General features: G+C 34.3%; 3 protein-coding genes across 3 annotated transcripts; all 3 read right to left on the bottom strand.

Moving 5' to 3' along the window:
• Positions 1-67: 67 nt before the first annotated feature.
• LOC146139012 (histone deacetylase complex subunit SAP18-like) lies at positions 68-2737 on the bottom strand. The gene is made up of 3 exons (XM_083394257.1): positions 2460-2737; positions 1694-1816; positions 68-342 (listed from the first exon to the last, which is right to left on the bottom strand). The coding sequence occupies exons 1-3, from the start codon at positions 2735-2737 to the stop codon at positions 192-194; spliced, it is 552 nt and encodes a 183-aa protein (XP_083250383.1). The 3' UTR covers positions 68-191.
• LOC146139013 (mitogen-activated protein kinase 14-like) lies at positions 2705-4813 on the bottom strand. Its single transcript, XM_083394256.1, has one exon. The coding sequence runs from the start codon at positions 4747-4749 to the stop codon at positions 3658-3660; it is 1092 nt and encodes a 363-aa protein (XP_083250382.1). The 5' UTR covers positions 4750-4813; the 3' UTR covers positions 2705-3657.
• A 966-nt stretch (positions 4814-5779) lies between these two features.
• On the bottom strand, positions 5780-12474 carry LOC146139014 (phospholipid scramblase 1-like). Its single transcript, XM_083394226.1, has 8 exons — positions 12321-12474; positions 11859-12079; positions 10952-10994; positions 10511-10607; positions 9534-9657; positions 8598-8759; positions 8169-8327; positions 5780-6659 (listed from the first exon to the last, which is right to left on the bottom strand). Exons 1-8 carry the CDS (start codon positions 12334-12336, stop codon positions 6600-6602), a joined length of 882 nt encoding a protein of 293 aa, XP_083250352.1. The 5' UTR covers positions 12337-12474; the 3' UTR covers positions 5780-6599.
• Between the last annotated feature and the right edge of the window lie 8719 nt (positions 12475-21193).

The following is a 21193-nucleotide window of genomic DNA, read 5'->3' on the forward strand; positions in this document are numbered from 1 at the left end:
TTCTGTTCACAAACCGGGTCCTTACGTAATACATTTTATGAAGCTTCTGTGTATAATAAAAACAAACATAATAAAACAGTTCATTTTATTGAAAACGCGAACAGCAGCGATAAAACTGCGTGACATCAAACTTCATCTCCTAACTTTTCCCCATCTTTCATTTTCCTTAAAACCACGATCCCACAAAGTCCTCAATACTGCATTTGCATTCGTCGTGGCATCTCCCTCGGAATAGTGATTGCGATGTCCATGAAATCCCCAATCTGAAACTTCTGTTGTGCGAGGGTAACGGCGTCATCCGGGCCTTTCGTTCCCCCGATAGTTTGTCCGACCTCTTTCATCCTGTAACAATTAACCGGTGAGTATAAATAATGGTTCATAGGTTGTCAGAAAATAGAAGGTTCACATAACATGCAGATGCAGTGTTTTTAGGCACCATCGGTCTCCTAAAATATGGCGTACTTTTAACCTTTAGCAACTATACAAAACTTGGATGAAATAGTTGCAGTCCCTTAATGTCAAGAGATCACCAGAGAAGAAGCTTAAACAACGATGCTTACTTGATTTTAAATGTAAACCTTCAGTAACCCTATGGTTTGGATTAGATGTATTTATTTTATTGTATTGGAAATTATTTACTGGTTAATGGTAACAGAAATTTAATACTATTTAATTTTTTTGTAAATAGTTTTTTAATGGTCCACAACAGAGTTATTAGCAATAGTGGCAGACCAGTTATTATGTCACCAATAAACTAATCCAGCAACTTTGCTGTCATGCTTTGTCAACAGTTGTTCAAATGATAGAATGAAACAACAATGAGCATTTTGACCTAGAAACATATTTCCAAGCCGTAACAACAACAACAATTTTACTAGCTACAAAATCATTCTTAAGACACAATTTCTACTTTAAAGTTATTTGGCAATATGGTGTGTTAACTTATGAATGTAGAATTATACAGATCAACTAATTGAATCATGTGATTCTAACGTGGTAACACAAGTGACAAAATCAGAGTCAGACAGCCAATACAGGATAGTTGCGCACCTAGACCAGTAAACATTTAAATACTATAACACAGCCTATTAAGGGGTTTGGTTAATTTTTATATTTTAGGTTGTAAGTTGTTTTTCGGTTGCCAAAATGTAACATGAAAGATAAACCCAGGATGGAGATTCAATGAAAATAATTAATATTTCTTGTTGGAAATGGTTACAAGTTAAGAAAATGTATCTAACATTATACAAAACGCTATAGAAGGGCTCCACTTCAATTAGGCAGCTTACTAAAATGTAAATATAGGCTCAGGTTACATTAGGGGAAGTATGTCATTGTCTACATTATGTAAAGCTGATACCTCTAGTTTATGCAAAATGATAATGTAGTTCCAGTTAACATCGATATATAAACTGAGTTGGTAGTGCTCTTTCACTTTTTGTATATTATGAGTTTTATAAAAAGTTAATTGTGTTTTCTTAAGTATTAGCACATTTTTATACATATTTAAAAAAAATAAACTATAAGTTACAAAAAGCAAAAGGACTTGATTCAGTTGCAGGATATTTCTTTGTTAACTGAACTGTAGTCTGTAAGTGCATATTTTTTCAACAAACATTATAAGTTTTAAAATATATGTAATGTTTTTATCATCTAACAACCAGTAAATTTTAGCATATCTGTGCCAACTCACTTAAATCTTCCCATCATTCGATCCAAATAAACCGTTGCAAACTGGAAAGTTGTTCCTTTTCTCCGAGCGTCTTGACGAACTTCCTTTACAAGACTTGTGAGTTCCTTCAGCGTTGCGTCCATCCTGTCGTAACACGACACACGTTCAAAGGTCAACATCGCATTATGTTTAGCGTATAATCTATTTGACTTGGCAATACATTTTTACTTAGGGACTTATAGGGTTTCCATAATTTGTTCCTAAATATTAAGTGTGATTTAACATTCAACTAACATATAGTAATACCAGAACAGATACGTATAAAAACATATTAAAACCTTTTTATTAGAGAGAGCATTACTTTTTAGTTGATTTTCAAAAAATCAGACATTGACAAACTTTAAATTAAACAAAGAAGATGCCATTCTTAAAAAAGCTATTTCGGTATTTATTTGTTTATCCAACATTTTGTTTAACTATCCAGAATGCCTTCATAAGGGAATGTAACAACACCAGGCCCAACAGCACGCAAGTAAAACAACACTTTACTTTGCGTGGTGTTGTTGCATCACCGATGAACGCTTCCTGGATAGGTAGCTGAAACGTCTGATAAACAAATAATAACCAGGAGAACTTATTTTTATTATATACTATGCCTGGTAGCAACAGCATATTTATGTCAATTTTAAGTTTGTGGTATAAACAAAAAGTTGCTGATTTATCAGAGGTAATTAAATACAGATTAGGTGGTTTATTGCTTACAATGTTTAAAAATGAAACATCTTACCATGTGTAAATCTGCAATTCATTGCCAGGAAAATTTCCTCTGGAGAATTCTTCGAGTCGGTGGTGACGTCCATTGTCAGAAACGAACACTCGGAGAAGCAAAGGGCAGGTCTTTTCACGGTCCACTGGTTTTGTAACAACCACTTTTTCAGGAACCGATGGAGCGTCCTGAGCTACGCTCCGAAGGCGGTCTTCCATGGCAGCAAGTGGCATTTTGTGTTTATATAAGTCTACTTCCCTGTATAATCTTAATGAACACGAAAAACATGAAGCAGACATTATAGTCAGGCGATAAGGCACTCGTAAAACTTGTTCTTTACAAGATAAACACGCTTAGAATATTGTTTTTAACCCTTAAATACACCAGAACATATTTAATAAAACTAATGTTAATATGTAATAATAGACTTATTGTTCACATTAAAAAATACATTTGATAGAGAAATGGTTCAATTTCAATACCACAGAAGTGTAAACAATGATTACCCAATATGCGATTTAATATTTCAATAATAAAGTTGTCGTAAAGAGTTTCACAGTAATGTAAAACTTTTAAAATGGATAAAACTAAAGTGGATAAATAATTCGTTTAAAGGTTATACAAGAACAATGTCAAAAAACAAATGAAAACTTTATGTTAAAACCATTAGAGTGTTAAAAATATTTTAAAAAGTAAAAACGAAAAGGTCATTTTCCTGAAAACCGGAGGGTTGAACAAAATTCGTGGCGGGCCTTAAAAGTTGATTGAAAGTTGCAGTAACACCAATAAAATGATATTTTACAGCAGATTCCACCAGTATTAAGTGCAATGGGATTTGATCTAGTTATTTCGCTGCTGAAATGTCGATTAAAACAAGCATAAAATTTCAAAAGGAGAAACAAAAAACAATTATAAAGGCACTCAATGCTCAATAAGCATAACATTTTAGCAATATTTAAACACGCAACAAAAATAACTATTTACAAGAAAATGGCAAACACAAAGTGGCAAAGACTTCCAGAAAAAATTGCTCATTGGAGAACTACCAGCATAGTTTAACTCTATATGATTAATTTGCAGTACCATGGATAATAAGGTTTAAATAAGCAGGAAGTTACAATGAAAAGCTAAAAAGCTGCTTTGTGGATTAGTCGCGCATGAATAGTTCTGCTTTTCGATTGTGCAAAGCAAAATTTTACATAATTACAAAAAACGATAATCACTGATAATCTGCGATAAGGTCTGGTGAAAATTTAAAGTTGATAATTTCTTCGAACGCCAGCTGCTTCCATTCATCAATGCTGAGATTTGCGTCTTCGTACGATTTGTCGTAAAGTGGCGCGTTCGGCTCATCCTCTGGATCGTGAAACTTCTCCAAATACGGATGAGCCAAAGCCTGTTCGGCGGTGAGTCGTACGTCGGTGTCAAGCACAAGCATTTTCTCGAGCAAGTCGACTGCTTTCGGGTTGGCACCGACAAACACGTTGACAAAATCCTTCTTGGGGGTGATGGGCAGCGTTTTGATGAAGTTCCTTGCGGATTGTGAGATTATTTTCTCAAGCAAATCGTCCCTCGGCGTCCCACAGAGCGTCATGATCGACTTGAGCTGGTCGATGTGGTCTGTTCCGGGGAACAGAGTCTGCCCTGTCAATAGTTCGGCCATAATGCACCCCACCGACCAGATATCCACTGTTTGGTTGTAATGCATCCAGTTCAACATAATCTCAGGTGCCCGATACCACCTAGTGGCCACATATCCTGTCATCTGGTCGTCGGTGAGCCGAGCCAATCCAAAGTCAAGAATCTTGAGCTCGCAATCTTCGTTGACGGCGATGTTGCTCGGTTTCAAGTCACGGTGGATGATTCCTGCCGAGTGAATGTACTTCAGTCCTCGCAACACTTGGTAGATGAGGAACTGAACATGATCGTCGGTCAACTTCTGCGATTTGATGATCTGGTTCAGGTCGGCTCCCATCAGATGTGTGACAAGGTACATGTCGTTGAAGTTTTCTATGTTTGTGGACGGAGTGAAAACGTCAAGCAGCCCGATGACATTCTCGTGGTGCATGTGTTTGAGAAGTCGTAGTTCACGGTACGTGCGTTTCGCATGGGTGACCGACTGGAACGGACGGGCCAACTTTTTTACGGCCATCCGCATTTTAAGTTCCTCATTCAACGCGGAACACACGGAGCCGTAAGCACCGCAACCGATGGGGATCAGGTCGGCGTACTTGCACGGAACTTCCCAGTCGGTTTTGTTCAGTTCGTAATGATTGTAAGTGACTTGCGGAATCTCACTTGCCGTTGCCATTGTGAGATCACAAACAAACAGCTTTTAAAACAGTGGAATAATTTTCAACACTTAGTAAATATGAAATAACTGAAAAATAAACAAATTTGTTGTGATTTTGTTGCCTTGTTTTATCCCAGATTACACCTTATGCTTAATAAATACAAATTGTTTTAAGTATTATATAAGTCTAACATTTTGCAAACCTTATCAGATCAAACATTTATTAAAAGAACATAATTAAAAAGAAAACTTAACAATTGTTAAACTGCGTCTCAGTTGTTATTGCGAATTACATTTATATCTGTAAACTTTACAATATTATGTTTATTTTGTTTTTAACGATGCATTTTGCATCTATTATTATCGGCGTTGCATAACACTTTAAAAATGAATTAGACCACCGAAGCTATTTGTGATTAAAGATATTTAAATCACTTCTACGAAAAAAACTTTTGCATTCAGCTTGTAAATGTGCTCGTTATGCAACTTATGCTCAATATACATCCAAAAATAAACAGGATTGCACAAATTAAACAGACTTTTTTATTTCGCCATTAAAAAAACTTTCTGCAATTTCACTGCGACAGAATTACGTCGGAACTGTAAGGAGTTCATCTGATTTACTCATGCCTTGTAAAGTCTAGCCTTTGATAAAACTAAAAAACTTTTGACTTTTAAACACTACCTGAAAATTAAAATAACTTCAATTAATACAGCACAACTTTAATTTTATTTATTTAATGTCGTCAAACTACCACTATTTGAGCCACCAACATTTCGCAACAATCGTGGCTTTGTGACGTAATATGTGAAATCTACCAACAAGCAGATATGATCGCACACAACGATTGATGCTGGGGTAACCGAAGTTGGGGGTGTTGGATTTGAATGCAACCCATAATTTGAAAAATACTCCACATAAATACTTTGGTTTGTGACAAACAGAATGTCAAGGTGTTTGACTCTTAGTTAACCCAAGAAAATTAGTGGAAAATGATTTCAAAGAGCCGATTTGAACACGTTTTCGGTGCTATTCGTTAACAACAACTTTGCATTGACCATTTTATTTTACTTCACATAAACGGCGATTCAACCTGAATTCATGCAAACTGCAATTACAATGAAATAAGACACAGAAAATCTTTGGTGGAAAAAACACAGAAATATTTATTATCTTTGAAAGACGTAAAACCTTTAATCTTCCTTTGCACAAAAGAATAATGAAATATTGACAGTGGCACAAAATAAATCTTTTTCAACAAAATTCTTATTTGTACATTGCATTATAGAAACACATATTTGTAGCCTAGCTTATAAAACATAGATTTGTAATAATATAATTTTTGTATTAATTTTCCCGATGTGAACCAAGCTTGAATATCATTAAAAAACTGCATTGACGAAAAACTTGAGGTAATCAGTAAAATGTGAATATGTTAAAGATTCAGAACTCGTGTAAATCAGCAACGTTTTGGTCGATGTTAATAATGCAATATTAAGGCAGGTTAGATAAACGCTTCAAAAAAATATTTTAAAATTACAATGCAATCACTTATATATATATATATATATATTAAAACAATCATTTTTTTATTTCATTTCAGGCAGTTTATCAAGTTTTATCGTAATATATTGCTAAGAACAGAATATTCCACAAAACTGTGCCAATCAAAAATAAGTGCGAAAAATAGCAATATGTAGTGATTATTGTAAATCGATGTTTGTAATAGATTAAAAAAAAATCTAACTGGCCGTGTGTAACGAGTAATCACATATGTACAATAAGTTCTAACACTACAAACAGTAACAACGCATTGTTAGCTACAACATACAGGAACATTTGTAGTAAGGACACGCCCACAATATTACTACCACACCCCCATCCTTTGGTTGTCTTGGTTACCCGTTTCTTCGAAAAACATGAAATCCTAAAGAAAACCAAAAAAATGAATTAAATGTTTCGCCACCACAAAATACTAACATTGTAGGTTAGTTAAAATTATCCATTATTCCAAATAAAAAGAAAAAATAAACTTGGTTGACACATATTTCATTAAATACTTAAAATATTATTTTTAACATATTCCAGTCAATAACTACCCTAAAATAACAATATCAAATCAACATATTGAATAGTTTTTACTGGATGATTTTGTTATTTCAAGCAGAACAAATTTATTTGGTAGAGTTGAGGTAATGTGTTTAAAAAAGTTCGTAAGAGAATGTTGTTACATAAACCCACAAATAACATAAATTATTCATGGAACTCTTGCCACAAAGAGAAAATGGTTCTTTATGATTTAATGGTTGGCAAAGATCAGACTTCATACAACTTTCTCTAACATGGTGACTTTGCACAATAATAACTAACTTTAACCACGTTAAGGTTTAAAATGCAAGTGTTGGTTAAACTAAATTGCATCATGATACTGAAAAATGTTGCTCAAAAAAAAATTAAAAAATTTATAAAAACATGAAAATTTAAACCTTATTTTAAAAGTACCTCAAGATGTTTTAGATAAAACTAAATTGAACGAAATCCACAAACCACCCCTTGGTTGGATATTGCTATTTATAGAAGGCCTGGGTTTTACAGCTGCGCCTTCCACATTGTTTGGTAATATTTGCTTACCCTAGATCCCATTGTAAAGCAAGTGGCCATTACCCTTGTGAATGGAATTAGCAAACAAAACAGTTTTACAGCACAAGGAAATGGGATTAACGGGCTCAAGCATGCTACTGGAGGGTTTAGCATTAAAATCATGCTTTTTTGGTATTCTATTTATTAGATTTTTACTTTAAAACATGTTTTTTGTTGATCATTTTATCTTTTATCTTTTTAACTCAAGTTAGCACAACTAATAAACAAAAAGAAGCAATATTTACCTGCCATTGAAATGGTTATATTTTAATTTTACACAAAACAACTTCTGTGTTTCAGGGTTCGGGGAGTTTAAAGTATTATGATTTCAAAAATCACTGATGGTAAATTGCGACTTCACAAATAATACTTTACAACTAAATTAGAAATGTAATAGAAACCTAACAGCAAACTTTGAACTATTCTTGCCAACATTATTGGATGTAAGCATTTTAAAAGTAGCTTATTTCAAGTGGTTTGGATCTTTTATAGCCTAAACATGTTAAACCGCACAATTTACACAATTTTAAACATATATTTACAATTCAGTGCAAATCACCCAATTGTTGTAACCACATTCTAGATTAGGGGATTTCAACATTTTACCCAAACCTATTTTAGCTCTTTGGTCAAACTTAACTTATTTTTAATTAGCTACTGTGCTACTTAAGGTTAACCCTACACCGAAACATGTTTACTATCTAAAGGTGTTATTTGTCATTGTCACTTGCAACTAAAGGAATGTTATATAAAGACAAATCCTGTGTAGTGAGCCGTAGTAAAACAACACACTTACGATGAGGAAAACTGCTCCGAGTAGTGAAGCTTTCACTTTAACGTCGAGATCCATCGGAAACTGGACCCCAAAGTTGTCGGCGTCCGTGAAGTATTCCTTCACCAAACCTGACCACTGCTTCGATATTTTACCAACTTGCTGGTCGTCTTTTGTCATTACCTGTGTTTAAAACAACTTCCATGTTTTATAAGTTCATTAAAAAAACAACTTGATCATAATTTTTTTGGAATTACTCAATATTCTTGTTATTTAAATCAAGCATTTTGTATAATATGAATACAGAATGTAGTGTTTAATACTTAATTTTGTTAAAAGTTTTTTATTTTACAACAAGTCACTAAAATTTTGGTTCACAATAAAACCCTATCAAAAGAACTAGCTACTAATATGAATCAGACTAGTGATTACATATATAAGCAATCAACCCACATTGAACTCTACATCTCCACACATGTTGCAGGTCAAGCAGGGACCTTCGATCTTAAGAACGCATTCCTTGTTCTCGTTGAGGATGTTGAACTTTGGGAGCAATAAGTCCCACTGCTGCTCGATGTATCCAATCACTGAACCAGGCGGCGAAGAAACCGTCATCTGTCAGTCAATAGTGGTTAATGATAATAACGCGAAAAAAAAATCAAAGAATATGCCGGAAAAAACTATTTAAATTAAGATGAGTAAGAATATCCAAGCTTATACAGAAGTAGGTGTCAGTTTGAACATTTCGCATATATATATACAACCCTTTATCCATTTTCAACTGTAAAAATAATTAATTTTTTTAAAACTAAATTTAAAGTTTCCCAAATATACAATGTGGGCCAAAGTTTACAGTTTAAATAAAGAGCTCAATGTTGTAGGTAAAACATCAAGCATAATCGGGAAGGAGTTTGATTGAGTTAACATTTCTTAATATTAACTACCTTCAAAGTGGATTTATTATTCACAAGAAAATGAGTTTAAATCTTACTCAACTTTTGTCATATAGTGCAAGTTTTTAGTTGTACACAAAACACTATGTGTTGCTGCCAAAATGTCTGGTTTATATTAACCCAATTTCAATAACATTGATCACTATTGTGAAGTAAGCTTCCTTAAAGTGCGAAACCATTGGTAGTTTCACATCCATCAATGGTAAGCAGTGATTAACAGACTATACAATAAAGATGTCGGTTTAATTATTGGTTGTGGTTTTAAAGCATTATATAAAGGTTCAAATGGTGAAGTATAAAGAACAATTTTATAATTGATACAATGCCTCGCAGCAACAATTTATTCATGACAAAATGGTTTTGAAGTTATTTCCTACTATTAATGATTGCTGTCACAGTATTGTTTTTGGTTGATTATTTTCCTAAACTTTTTTACCTCTTGCAAGCAGCATGGAGTCCAACACGAGGCACATCGTAGAGGTCGTTCAAGGTGCATTACTTCGCGTTGTGAATTGTCAAGAATCTTCATGTCAAAATTTCGACACGGGCCGCAGCATTGTCTGTAACAATGTGGATGGTTAGAACACAATTAATACCAACATTAAAGTAACTATGCCAATAAATGATATGAAAGGTATAATAATTTTATATAAGTTTTCACAAAGGTGTTGTTGGCATATATCAAATAACTTGGTTATGTATTCCATAAATACTTTAATATTTGATGTATGTAATATATATATACATCAAATAATGTGTGATGACAAGTTGACCATTCATAAAGGCCGGCTATAATTTCTATAAACATAATTTCAAAGGCGTTGATTTACAATCTAATGGATAAGGATTTAGTGTATACTATATTAAACTATCCACAAAATGGAGTTTTATAAATCATGTCTGATTGAGCTAATTAATCATTTCACGCTTAGCTGACTACAGAATCACACAACCAAATTACATCAGCTTCAGAACATTATAAACATATGTCTGACAACAATTTCCTGGCATAATTCCACATGCTAGTAATAATTTATTAGGACAATTAGCCACTGCAAGACTAACAGTGTCACAATCTATTAAAAAAAAGCATTAAAATTGTGTTAGTTCATTAGGAAGTCAAATTCTTTAAAGATTGCAACTAAACAACATCATAACGTATGGTAATTCAAGATTTAATTTTGTGCATTTTTGCAAACATTAAAAAAGAGCATATTAAACACAAGGACAGCGAAAGGACTTTACGGTCACTGAGTCAAGCTGCCCATGAAGATAAATAAATTTAGTGGAAATATTGAAAGTAATAATAATTGGAAATAAAAAGAGTGTAGATAAAAATATACAAATTTTTCTGGTTTAAAAGAAAGTATGGAAAGTTTTCCATAAACATACCAACAAAATATTGACATTTACCTTGTACAACAGTCACTGTCCTCAGCTGCAAAGTAAACTTTTTGTCCCAAACTATTCTTCACTTGGTACTTGTTGGCAGTTTCGAAACCAGTGAAAGCTGCGGAAAAAATATGCATAGGTATACATTTAGATACGAATGCATTCATCTATAGTAAAGCGAGCATTTATATCAGGATATAAATGCTTTAAATAGCTCACTGCTGTGAAATCAGCTCTAGTGTGTGGGTTTGCTGATATTTTGGTTTTACTTCAACAAGTTTGAGGTCAACTCAGTAATAAATGAAAAGAATTAAAATCCAACATTTTTATTATTGAGCACTTTAAGGATAGTACATTTATAGCACATGAACATATACCAGTAGAATAAAATCAATCAATGTAAATAATATATATATATATATACATTATACAACCTACTAAATAGAAAATAAATAAGCAAACCTTCCAACAGTTCAACTTTTTGGTGAATTAATAGTTGATCAACCTGAAACAACAAAATTAATATTATGGAAGTTGTAGTCACCATAATAGTTAAATATAGGGGCACATACTGCATGTCACAATAATATCAATTAGCATACTTTAAAAGACTGATATGCAAGGATAACAAACCAATAAAAGTAGTGAAACAAAATGTATATTAATACCAGCAAGTAACAACAAAAGCTGTGTCATAATCTGCAACTTTTTAGAATTGTTTTGAATAAGTTTTAATAAGGAGGTAAAGCTCTGTTGCAAGTTGACAGGATGTTGTAGTAATCAGCATGACAATGCATATATCAATCATTATGGTATAAAAATTGAATAGTAAACAATAAATGCTTACAACCAAGTATCCTGTACCATCAATTTGCATTTTTATAGCTGTTGGAACAATTTACACATCAATACGACAAACGTATTGGACTAGACATAAAAAGATGAACTAATTTTGAAATTTTTTTACTAGATTAGTGGTATTTTTAATTATGGTACCCTTAGTAATTTTGATTTACTAAAAAACAAATTCAAAACAACATACAACAATTGTGAAAAAATCTTGTATTTTGCACTCTAATCATATACAAACAATTAAAGAATTGTTTTCAAAATCAAGAGAAGTGTTTCTCAAGCACAATACTAACCAGCAGTTTTACAACAATTTGAAAAATAAACAACTGCCTTTTGTAAAAGACCTGCTATACCATTATAACTATTTACCTTGAATTTTATTAAACTTACTTGTTTTACTGTTAATAGCTATCAAGTCTGTAAGTGACACAATAAATTTATAACAGTGACAACAAATTAATTCATCAACATCAATACCAAAAAAAGAAAACATTTTATGTTAAAAAATTTAGTTTACCTGCGTCAAATACTCAAGGCCTGGGGGGCAACCAGGTACCCCTGTTGGCACTGTCATCCATTGTTGTTGCTGCTGTGGGGCTCCTTGGGGGGCATAACCCCCTTGGGGAGCGTAACCCTGTTGGGGGGCATAACCCCCTTGGGGCGGACCATACCCTTGTTGTGGAGGGGGGTAACCTTGCTGGGGGGGCACACCATACCCCTGTTGGGGAGGGGGGTAAGCTGTTAACAAAATACAAATTATTATTAAACATTTCTTGCAGAGCAAAGTTATTAAATCTAAATGCACAGGATAAAACTGGTGAACAGTTCACTGAAAAGTAATATTTCTTTAAATACAAGTTTAGTTGTGATTGTTTTTTGTTAAGATCAATTTTTTGATTCTTTAATGGTATTTTTTCTAAGCATGCACATTTATTTTAAGGTGCAAAATATTAAAATATTGCTATTCTAAAATAACTACCTGGATTTTGAGCCATTCTGTTGTCACAATTCTTAGCACAAAACTACACTTAGAATCTGAGAACAATTAAATGAGATACATTTGTTAGGTTTATATTCATGCAAATGACTTATTAAAAAGATAAATCGCTGTTAAAAGTTAACTTTAGTCCGTTGTTTTTGCAGACTTAAAGTTCTGTACAAAACAAATGTCAGTGTTGCATTACAGCTGAAAACATTTACCCAACAGCATTAATTATTTAATAACAAACGTGCTAACAGTAGTAATAGCTCAAACATAGTTTCCGACAACCACTTATGACACAGCTCTTAAAGTCTTCTAAAGTTTTTACGACGCAGCCACCTTACGTCAGCTTTTCACGTGACATTATTGTTTGCTGTGGAAACACCAAACTGATTTACCGAAGGTTTATTTATTTACGGCCGCCGGGCGTATCGTATGCGGGCCGCTATAATTACACAAACAAGCTAAAATTACATTCCATACTTTGCCACCTTTTGTGGCTGCTAAAAATTAACTTTACTGAATAATATGCAAAAGTTATACTTGATTCAAAATACTGCCTTCATAATATGCAAGAGTTTATAAACAGAAACATAGTCCTTGACAACGCCCTTTTTCCACTTATTTGTGCCGAATATTTACATTTTTAAAAACTCGTGATTCGTGACGTTGCTTAAGATTAACTCTTCCGGTAAAATTTGTTAAAACTTTTATAAACTTGAATAATTTTTTTTTCTGTGAAAAGATATTTTGTTGTTAACCATTGAATTATTACGTAACAATGGCTATTATACGTAATAATTGAGTTTGAATTTGTAAGGAATTGTTTTACAAAATATTATTTTAAATCAGTTTTAAGTTTAACATATTGTATTGGAAAGATTTCTACAAAACAGTGATTTCACAAGAAATAACGATTATTGTGTTTATGTAGATTGAAGACGCAGTTGAAGCAATAAATCGTAGGGGATTATGGAAAGAAGTCGCTCTGCTAAAATGTTTTGTTCACAAAATCAAGCATCTGTGGTAACAGACTGATTTAAAACTGTTGCTGGTTTGAAAAGTTTACAAATTTGGAAAGTAATTTCCATTAACAAAAAACTTCAATGCGGTAACTTGACCAGTTATGTCTAGAAATGGTATTTCCAGATTTTTGTGTTTTTTTGTTTTACCCAATTTATACTTCTTACTTTGTCTTATCCTCAATTTTCATGAGATTAAAGTTGCTCCTTGAACACCGTTTTACAAGCATTTATTTAACGCACGTTTATTGTTTGATTGTGTTTGCGAGAACTTACCTAACTTTACACATTTAACTTGTAACCTAACTTTGCAAGTACATCCAAGCAAGTAATGGTAATTAATCTAAACTTTCTAAAGCTATATATCGTTTGGTAATTTAAGGAAAATTTAACGTAAAACCGAATTACTAGTTGTTTGTGTGCGTAGGCTTATTAAGCATTAATCCACTACTTGACCAGTATGACGCTATAGTGTGGTGTCATCACATTTAAACCAGCGACTTCCTGACCTGTTCGCTAAATCGTTTATGTAGTTCAGGGGTCGGCAACCTTTTTGTAGTCGCGGGCCAAAACCAACTACGAAAAGGTCTTTGCGGGCCGCACAAAATGTGAATCAGGTGGGCCTCGGATCTTTTTGCGCTTAAAAACATGTTTAATTACATTTAATGATGCAGTAAACTATTAGAGCAAAGCGCGAAAAAAAGCGTTTGCTTGGTTTAAAATCCGAGTCCACACATCGTCATCCATAATACTAATGAAAAGTGTAATAAAACTACTTTGAAGAAACGCGATAACATTAGTTAATCTAGTTGAGTGTTTGCCAACCTTTCAAAGTCCGGGCACACCTGGCGAGCGAAGCGAGCGCGATTTTATTTTGGTATAACGGCATTTCTTTTAAATTTCTTGCAAGTTTTCATTAGCCTATTGCCGACAATAAAAAATAAAGAAAAAGCTAAAAAATATATGTCTAATATTTGTGAATACGTTTTCCGTTTGTCCGCGACGCACTTGGCAGCTTTCCACTGCACAACGGTAAAGAAGCGCTGATCTATATTTCAAAAGACAGCGTCAAAACGTAAACAAACCCGAAATGAGAAAGATCATTTGCGCGCAGCGCGAAAATTTTTCGCACTTACGTAGTTAAAATAGTCAATAAGTATTTGAAATGCCTAGTTTGTCAAAGATACGATGGCCGGAGGTTGCCGACCCTGGATGTATGTTGCTTTATCCTTACAAGTTTAGCCAACATCTGCTAAACTTCTTACTGAAAGAGCATTTACAAATGACAAGCCAAGGTAGATTTATGTTGAAGCAGTCTTAGAGAATGATGGTTCGTACACCGCAATCTGTCGTACATGTTTCGTCGTTAGGCTTTATATAGGCCTACTTGGTTTAAATGCCCGTTGGTCAGCTAGTTGCTCCAGTCCTATTGCTGTCACATGTAGGTATGCGAGATGCTTGTATATTTTAACCCAAACCTGTGGACAAAAATTCTATCCAAAACCAAATGACGTCACTGTTCCCAAACATGCAAAATATATCTAAATGAAACGTTTAAAGGTATTTTTTCAGGCAGTTGGTCCAATATATGCTATACCAGGGATGGCGAACCACTGTCCCACGGGTCACGAAGTGACCCACCACAGATTTTTAATGACCCACCTGTCTATATAGAAATACCGAAGAGTTATTAATCATTTTCATAAAGGGTTAATGTAAAAAAAGTTCTTCGTTAGATAGCACTATACTGTTTAAATCAGGGCTGGCAAATCTGTGGGTCGTACAAAAGTGTTTTAGGGGTGGCAAGTACGCCTACATTAGCTGCACTTCAACAAATGCGTGAAGAAAAGCAGACAAATAAAAGCATTTTGTTTATCGCTGTAAAACCTAAAGGGTGGTGATCCTTTAAGGGACATTAAGAGTTCGCAGACTAAAGTTTTAAAACCCTGGAATAAACCATGTCGAAAAGCTTTCTGCTGAACTCCTGTAATCCAATAAAAATGCTGCAGCAGTTAACTATTTAGCTTCTTATGTTTGCGGGAATCTGAATTTGGAAATCATTCAAAAGCTTGAATTACCAACCCAGACAATAACACCTAAAACGACGCAGCAGCAAAGTTTCGCATAAAATTAGCATATAATTAAATGTATGACCCACTTGCGTTTTGTAAGGATTAATGTCGTGTTTGTGACCCGCGCGATGAAAAGGTTCGCCATCCCTGTGCTATACTAGTGATACTATCATAAAACATATTTCTTTGACTTTAGAGTTACCTCCAGTTCGATTTAATCAGAATAGCTTATATAAATCGCAAATTGTGGCTGTAATTTTGCATTAAATATTAGTCAGACCGGCAACAATTGTCGGACGAGTACCGATACTACCACTTGATATCGGACGACACATATAAATGGATTTGACAGACATTTGCTCAAACTTAAATCTAAAAACATGCTTCTTCTTTTATTGCTCCGCTGGCAATTTTTTAAATCCGGACAACAGTAGCAGTTTGTACCTTTCGGTGCTAGCAACAATGGTCAAACTAAATGTTTTTTACACACAAGTGGAATGCTAGGTTTGGTAATGCAGCTCAAGCGATCAGATTTGAAACAAATTAGGTTCATACAAGATATAAAAATATTATTGTTTACCATGTGTGTATTGCTAATAAAAGGTTTTTGTCTAGAAAATCCGTTTTTTAGTTGAAACCAAATGAGTAATATTTTTGGGCGTAAGAAATAAATTCTATTGAAATTACAACAGGGGTCGTGACTTTTTATTGACACCCTGTCTGTGTCACCAAATCCATGACACCTGTCACCAATTTCGTGACACCCTGTCACCGATTTAGTGACAGGTGTCATCGATTTGGTGACACCATGTCACCGATTCCGTGACACCCTGTCACCGATTTAGTGACAGGTGTCATCGATTTGTTGTCGAGCACAAACTAAAACCTAACAATACCCCTGTATTTTCAGCAAGTAAAGAAAGCACAATTATAAAACCAAGCGGCCAAACAAACAGACGTTTTTTGTTTTATTTTTTTCTGTTTGTAATACACATTTTAAACAACATTCCAAAAAAACTAAATACAGGTATTAAATGTTAATTGCAGTTACTGGAAGCCTGGCATAGCAGAATTACTCAAAAAAGGAAAGGCTCTATTTATTTTATAAATTTGAAGTTTTGTATTCTAGCAGTGTGTAACAACATGAAAAAAATGGCTTAAAACTGATGCATTATGTGAAATGGAGGAATCTATAAAACTTGAAGGCTTTAAAGAATCTTGCCAAGGAAGAAGTCGATGAACCCTCGTCAATTAAAAGCTGATATCGTTGGCAATCTGTAAAATTAAATACTGTTTTAAGTTTATTATCTATATGCAGCGCAGTGTTGGCCCATTTTGCCCCTCAGTTAATTAACACAACCAACCTAATAGTTTTCTAGTTTATTTTTATAAGGTATGCCAACATACAAAAGGTGAATAAGCAATTAAATCATATTGACAGCAGTATGGCTAATTGGTAAACTTTGTCTGTTTTACACAGTACACGCCCTAAAACATATTTGGTTACAGTAAAAGTAGAATAAGTCCTTCATTTAGTATAATATTGTTTGTGAAATATTTGCATCAGTATGAAGACATATTCAATATTCAGACACGACGCGACGAAACATGTCTGACTGTTGACTTGTCGCGTCGTGTATGAAAGTGACTCTGTCTAATCCCCACCGACAAAGCGCGCGAAACTTAAACTCGACAAAGCTAGGCGATATAATTCAGTCATGATCATGGCGGAGGCAAATTAAATGGAAGTTTTGGCAGAAATATGTATTTGGAAACTTAACAAGCCGTTCATACGGCAACACAAGTGCGGGTACACCCTATTTGTGAAAAAAGGTATAAATAGGGTTATTTTCATACACTTTTTGCACTTTATTGAAACATGAAGATAAGTTTCAAAATTACGCAAGGATGTCATAAAAATTATTTTTTTTAACTAGTCAAGCTGGTAAAATCAGACATAGAAAAGAAAGATTCGAATTAAAAGGCTTTTCAAGCGTTCCAGGAATATATTTTCATAATAATTTAAAAAAAAATACTTGCTAAACCTTTTAAAATAACATTCCGAACATAAAACCTACCAAAACCCGTAAAAAAATGGTGGTTTCTTTTAAAAAGTATCTTTAGTCACGGCAAAAAATAGTGCACGCACTATCTCGCTTAAAATGCGTTTAGTCGTGTCTGTCTGCTGTGCGTAAGATTTGCGTCAAATCTGGTCGGTGGTAACGCGATAAAAAAAAGAAATAGCGTTCCATCTCATTAGTCTCGATCAGTCTGCTTTAAAGAGTTTTTGTCTAACCGGTGGGGAATTCAGCCTTACTCACTTATATTTTAATTAACAGTGTTAAAATAATTGAGGATTCCTGTTTCATGCACTTTAAAAATCACACAACAAGTTAACAAGTATTTTTTTAGCAATTTTAACCAGTGTATGATGTATGCTGCTTAATTTCCTATGGAAGTATGTTTATTTGATTTTTGTTGTATGATGTGAAAATTACGTGTGTGTAGCAGTAAAAAACTCAATGTGTGGCCAAAACTAGTCCGTATTTATTTCGTTGTGCGACTGTCAACCTTTTTTGGCATCCCTTGCTTTGTAATAAAATATAATAAAACGATGTGTTGAATGTCAACTGAAAGAATCCAGGAAGAATAGTTTTGTTTTGGTGTGTTCTGCGAGTGAATTATTGTCATTTTGCAAAACAGTTCTAAAAACTGTTTGATAAAACTTTTAAGGCATGTCTAATGTCCTGTGTATTTAGGGGCAGTAATGTGTGACAAGCAGCAATCATTTTGGTACAAATAACAACTGCCTAAAATTAAAGTGTTCCAAATTACTAATAAACTTAACCATATCATAACAGGCAATTCAAATAACATACAGAGTGCTTTTAATAATTACTTTTTTTATAAATCAAACAAAAATTAGTCTGTAACGCTTATCACTACCGGGTATACATTTAATAGGATTTTAATGCAGTTAATGGAAAAAAAATTATACAATTTATGAGTTATGTTGTTAAGTTTCCAGCCGCTGGTTTAGAAGAAGGCTAGGTACCTATTATCGGGCTGAAAATCTTGAACAATCAAAAAGTATTAATTTGAACAGTATAATTTATCAGTTATGAAAATCCACAATTAAAAATGTTTTTAACCTAATAAAAGTGCGCTTTGACCATAGCAAACCTTTTCCAGATTAAAAAAAAATGAGTGACAGGGTGACACCACATCCATGACAGGGTGTCACGCATCGGTGACAGGGTGTCACCAAATCCATGACAGGGTGTCACGAATCGGTGACAGGGTGACACCACATCCATGACAGGGTGTCACGCATCGGTGACAGGGTGTCACCAAATCCATGACAGGGTGTCACGAATCGGTGACAGGGTGTCACCAAATCCATGACAGGGTGTCACGAATCGGTGACAGGGTGACACCACATCCATGACAGGGTGTCACGCATCGGTGACAGGGTGACACCACATCCATGACAGGGTGTCACCTAATCGGTGACAGGGTGTCACCAAATACGTGACAGGGTGTCACGAAATCGGTGACAGGGTGTCACGGAGTCGGTGACAGGTGTCACGGAGTCGGTGACAGGTGTCACGGAATCGGTGACAGGGTGTCACGGAATTGGTGACAGGGTGTCATCAAATCGGTGCCAGGTGTCATTGATTTGGTGACACTGACAGGGTGTCAATAAAAAGTCACGACCCCTCCTCTGAAATTACGTAACCAAGCGGCAAATTTCACTTTTACATATTAAATTAAGCTGCAGAAACTCTCACATGATACATATTTTAAAACGATGAATTTAAAATAAGAATGTCTTAGAATATTTGTGTAAGCTTTGTTTTTTTTTATTCTACTTTTAATAGGTTAAAAAGGTATAAATTGCAATATACCAAATTTTAAAATCAGTTAAATTCTGTGTGTAAAACAAATTTGTTTTGATATTGCGCAATCCAAGAGAGTAGTAAAATAAAAGATTTAATCCAGCGTAAAAGCGTTTTTTATTACAAAAGTTTAACGGAATGAAGAAATAAACTAGCTACTGTGAATTGAGTATTCTTCATTCTTGTTTTATATGCAATTTGTAACGATTTCTGGAATGGTTTTTTGATTCACACCATTGACGTCTTCTCGACAACAAAACGTTCTATTGACTTCCTCCATAGTTTCTATAATTAGATCTCGTGAAAAAAATTTTTCAGCATTATGTTTACACTTATTAGTTGTCAGAATTGTTAACTAAGTAGCTCCAACGTATATTGACTGTCAGGTCATTATCAGCTATTTAATGGAGGTGTTTATAGAATGAAGGAAAGTTTAGTGGTTTGACCAGACAAGTCAATGTGGAGATTTTTTAGCAAATATTATTACGGAATAATTTCTTGATAGACAAACAGGGTAAATATTTGTCGTACAATTGTAAGTCATCGACGACATGTCGTTTTAAACAGAGGAGATTATCACAATCTTAGGTTTACAATATTTTAATTAGATCTTACTAATAAATTGCAAAGCCAAAAAGGTTGAGTAGATCGACATCATCTTGATTAAGGGTAACACAAATTTACGGAATGGTCGGAACGCTCACAGTATTATTATTAAATATAATAACACTTGACCCACCTTCACCCAAACGCTAACCCCCACCCTAACCCAAATATTGTGCGTTGGTTCAATAATTGGGCGCTGGTCTAGAATCCTACCACAGTTCTAAAATCAACGCACAAAATTTGAGTTAGGATGCGGGTTAGCGTTTGGGGGTGGGTGGGTCAAGCAATATTATATTCTTAATTTAATAATAATACTTGACCCACCTTAACCCAAACGCTAACCTGTACCCTAACCCAAATGGTGTTTCGTTGTGGTAGGATTCTAGACCAGCGCCAATAATTGTTTTAACGGGGTAACACTTAAGGCCCGTTTACACTACAGCTGCACTGAGCTGAGCAAAGCGTAATTTGCATTTAAATTCTATTGTGACGAGAGTTTCAAGCTTTGCTAAACTCAAGCCCCGTGCAGCAGCTAGCTTAAAAATACGCTTTGGAGTGATTTTCACGCTTTGCTAAACTCAAGCCCAGTGCAGCTATAGAATGGAGCGATTTTTACGCCCAGCGCAGCTTACTGCAGCTGAAGTGAAAACAATTTCACGCCCAGTGCAGCTGTAGTGTAAACGGGCCTTTAAATTAGTGAGCGTTCTGACCATTCATCATTCTGTAAATTAGTATTACCCTTGATTAAGACGTTTCGATACGAGCTTGTATCATCTTCAGTTAATGTGACTGAGAAGCAATTCAAGCATCAGTTATAAGAGATGGGACGCAATTGTTATAGTTCCGAAGCAGAGAGCAAATAGATCTTGGATCAATAATGCTTTGTTAAGATTATTTCACCTGATTTGAAAGAAGATGAAACAATGTTAGTGCTGAAGATCTAGCAGAAGATGGTTGATGTGGGTAATAAATACATAAAAAGTGGAGAAGGTAAGGTAATTAAAGATTCATCAGACAAAGAAACAGCTTTAAGTGGTATTTTAAAATACAGAAAGTGATTAGAATGAGATAATCGCCATTGGTGATAATTCCATAATATTTTATATAAAAACTGTAACTAACTTTGCAGATGGATTTAGTTGCAAGTTTGTCACAAACAAGGTTTATTCCAGTTAGTAAAGTGAGGCAGTTTTTAGATGGGAAATAAAATGTGGGTGACCAGGTCCACCAAAGAACAAAATAACCGCTTTATTATTGAAAATATCGGGGTG

The sequence above is a fragment of the Ascidiella aspersa genome, chromosome 7 (assembly GCF_963924565.1).
Source record: "Ascidiella aspersa chromosome 7, kaAscAspe10.2, whole genome shotgun sequence".
Taxonomy (NCBI): Eukaryota; Metazoa; Chordata; class Ascidiacea; order Phlebobranchia; family Ascidiidae; genus Ascidiella; species Ascidiella aspersa.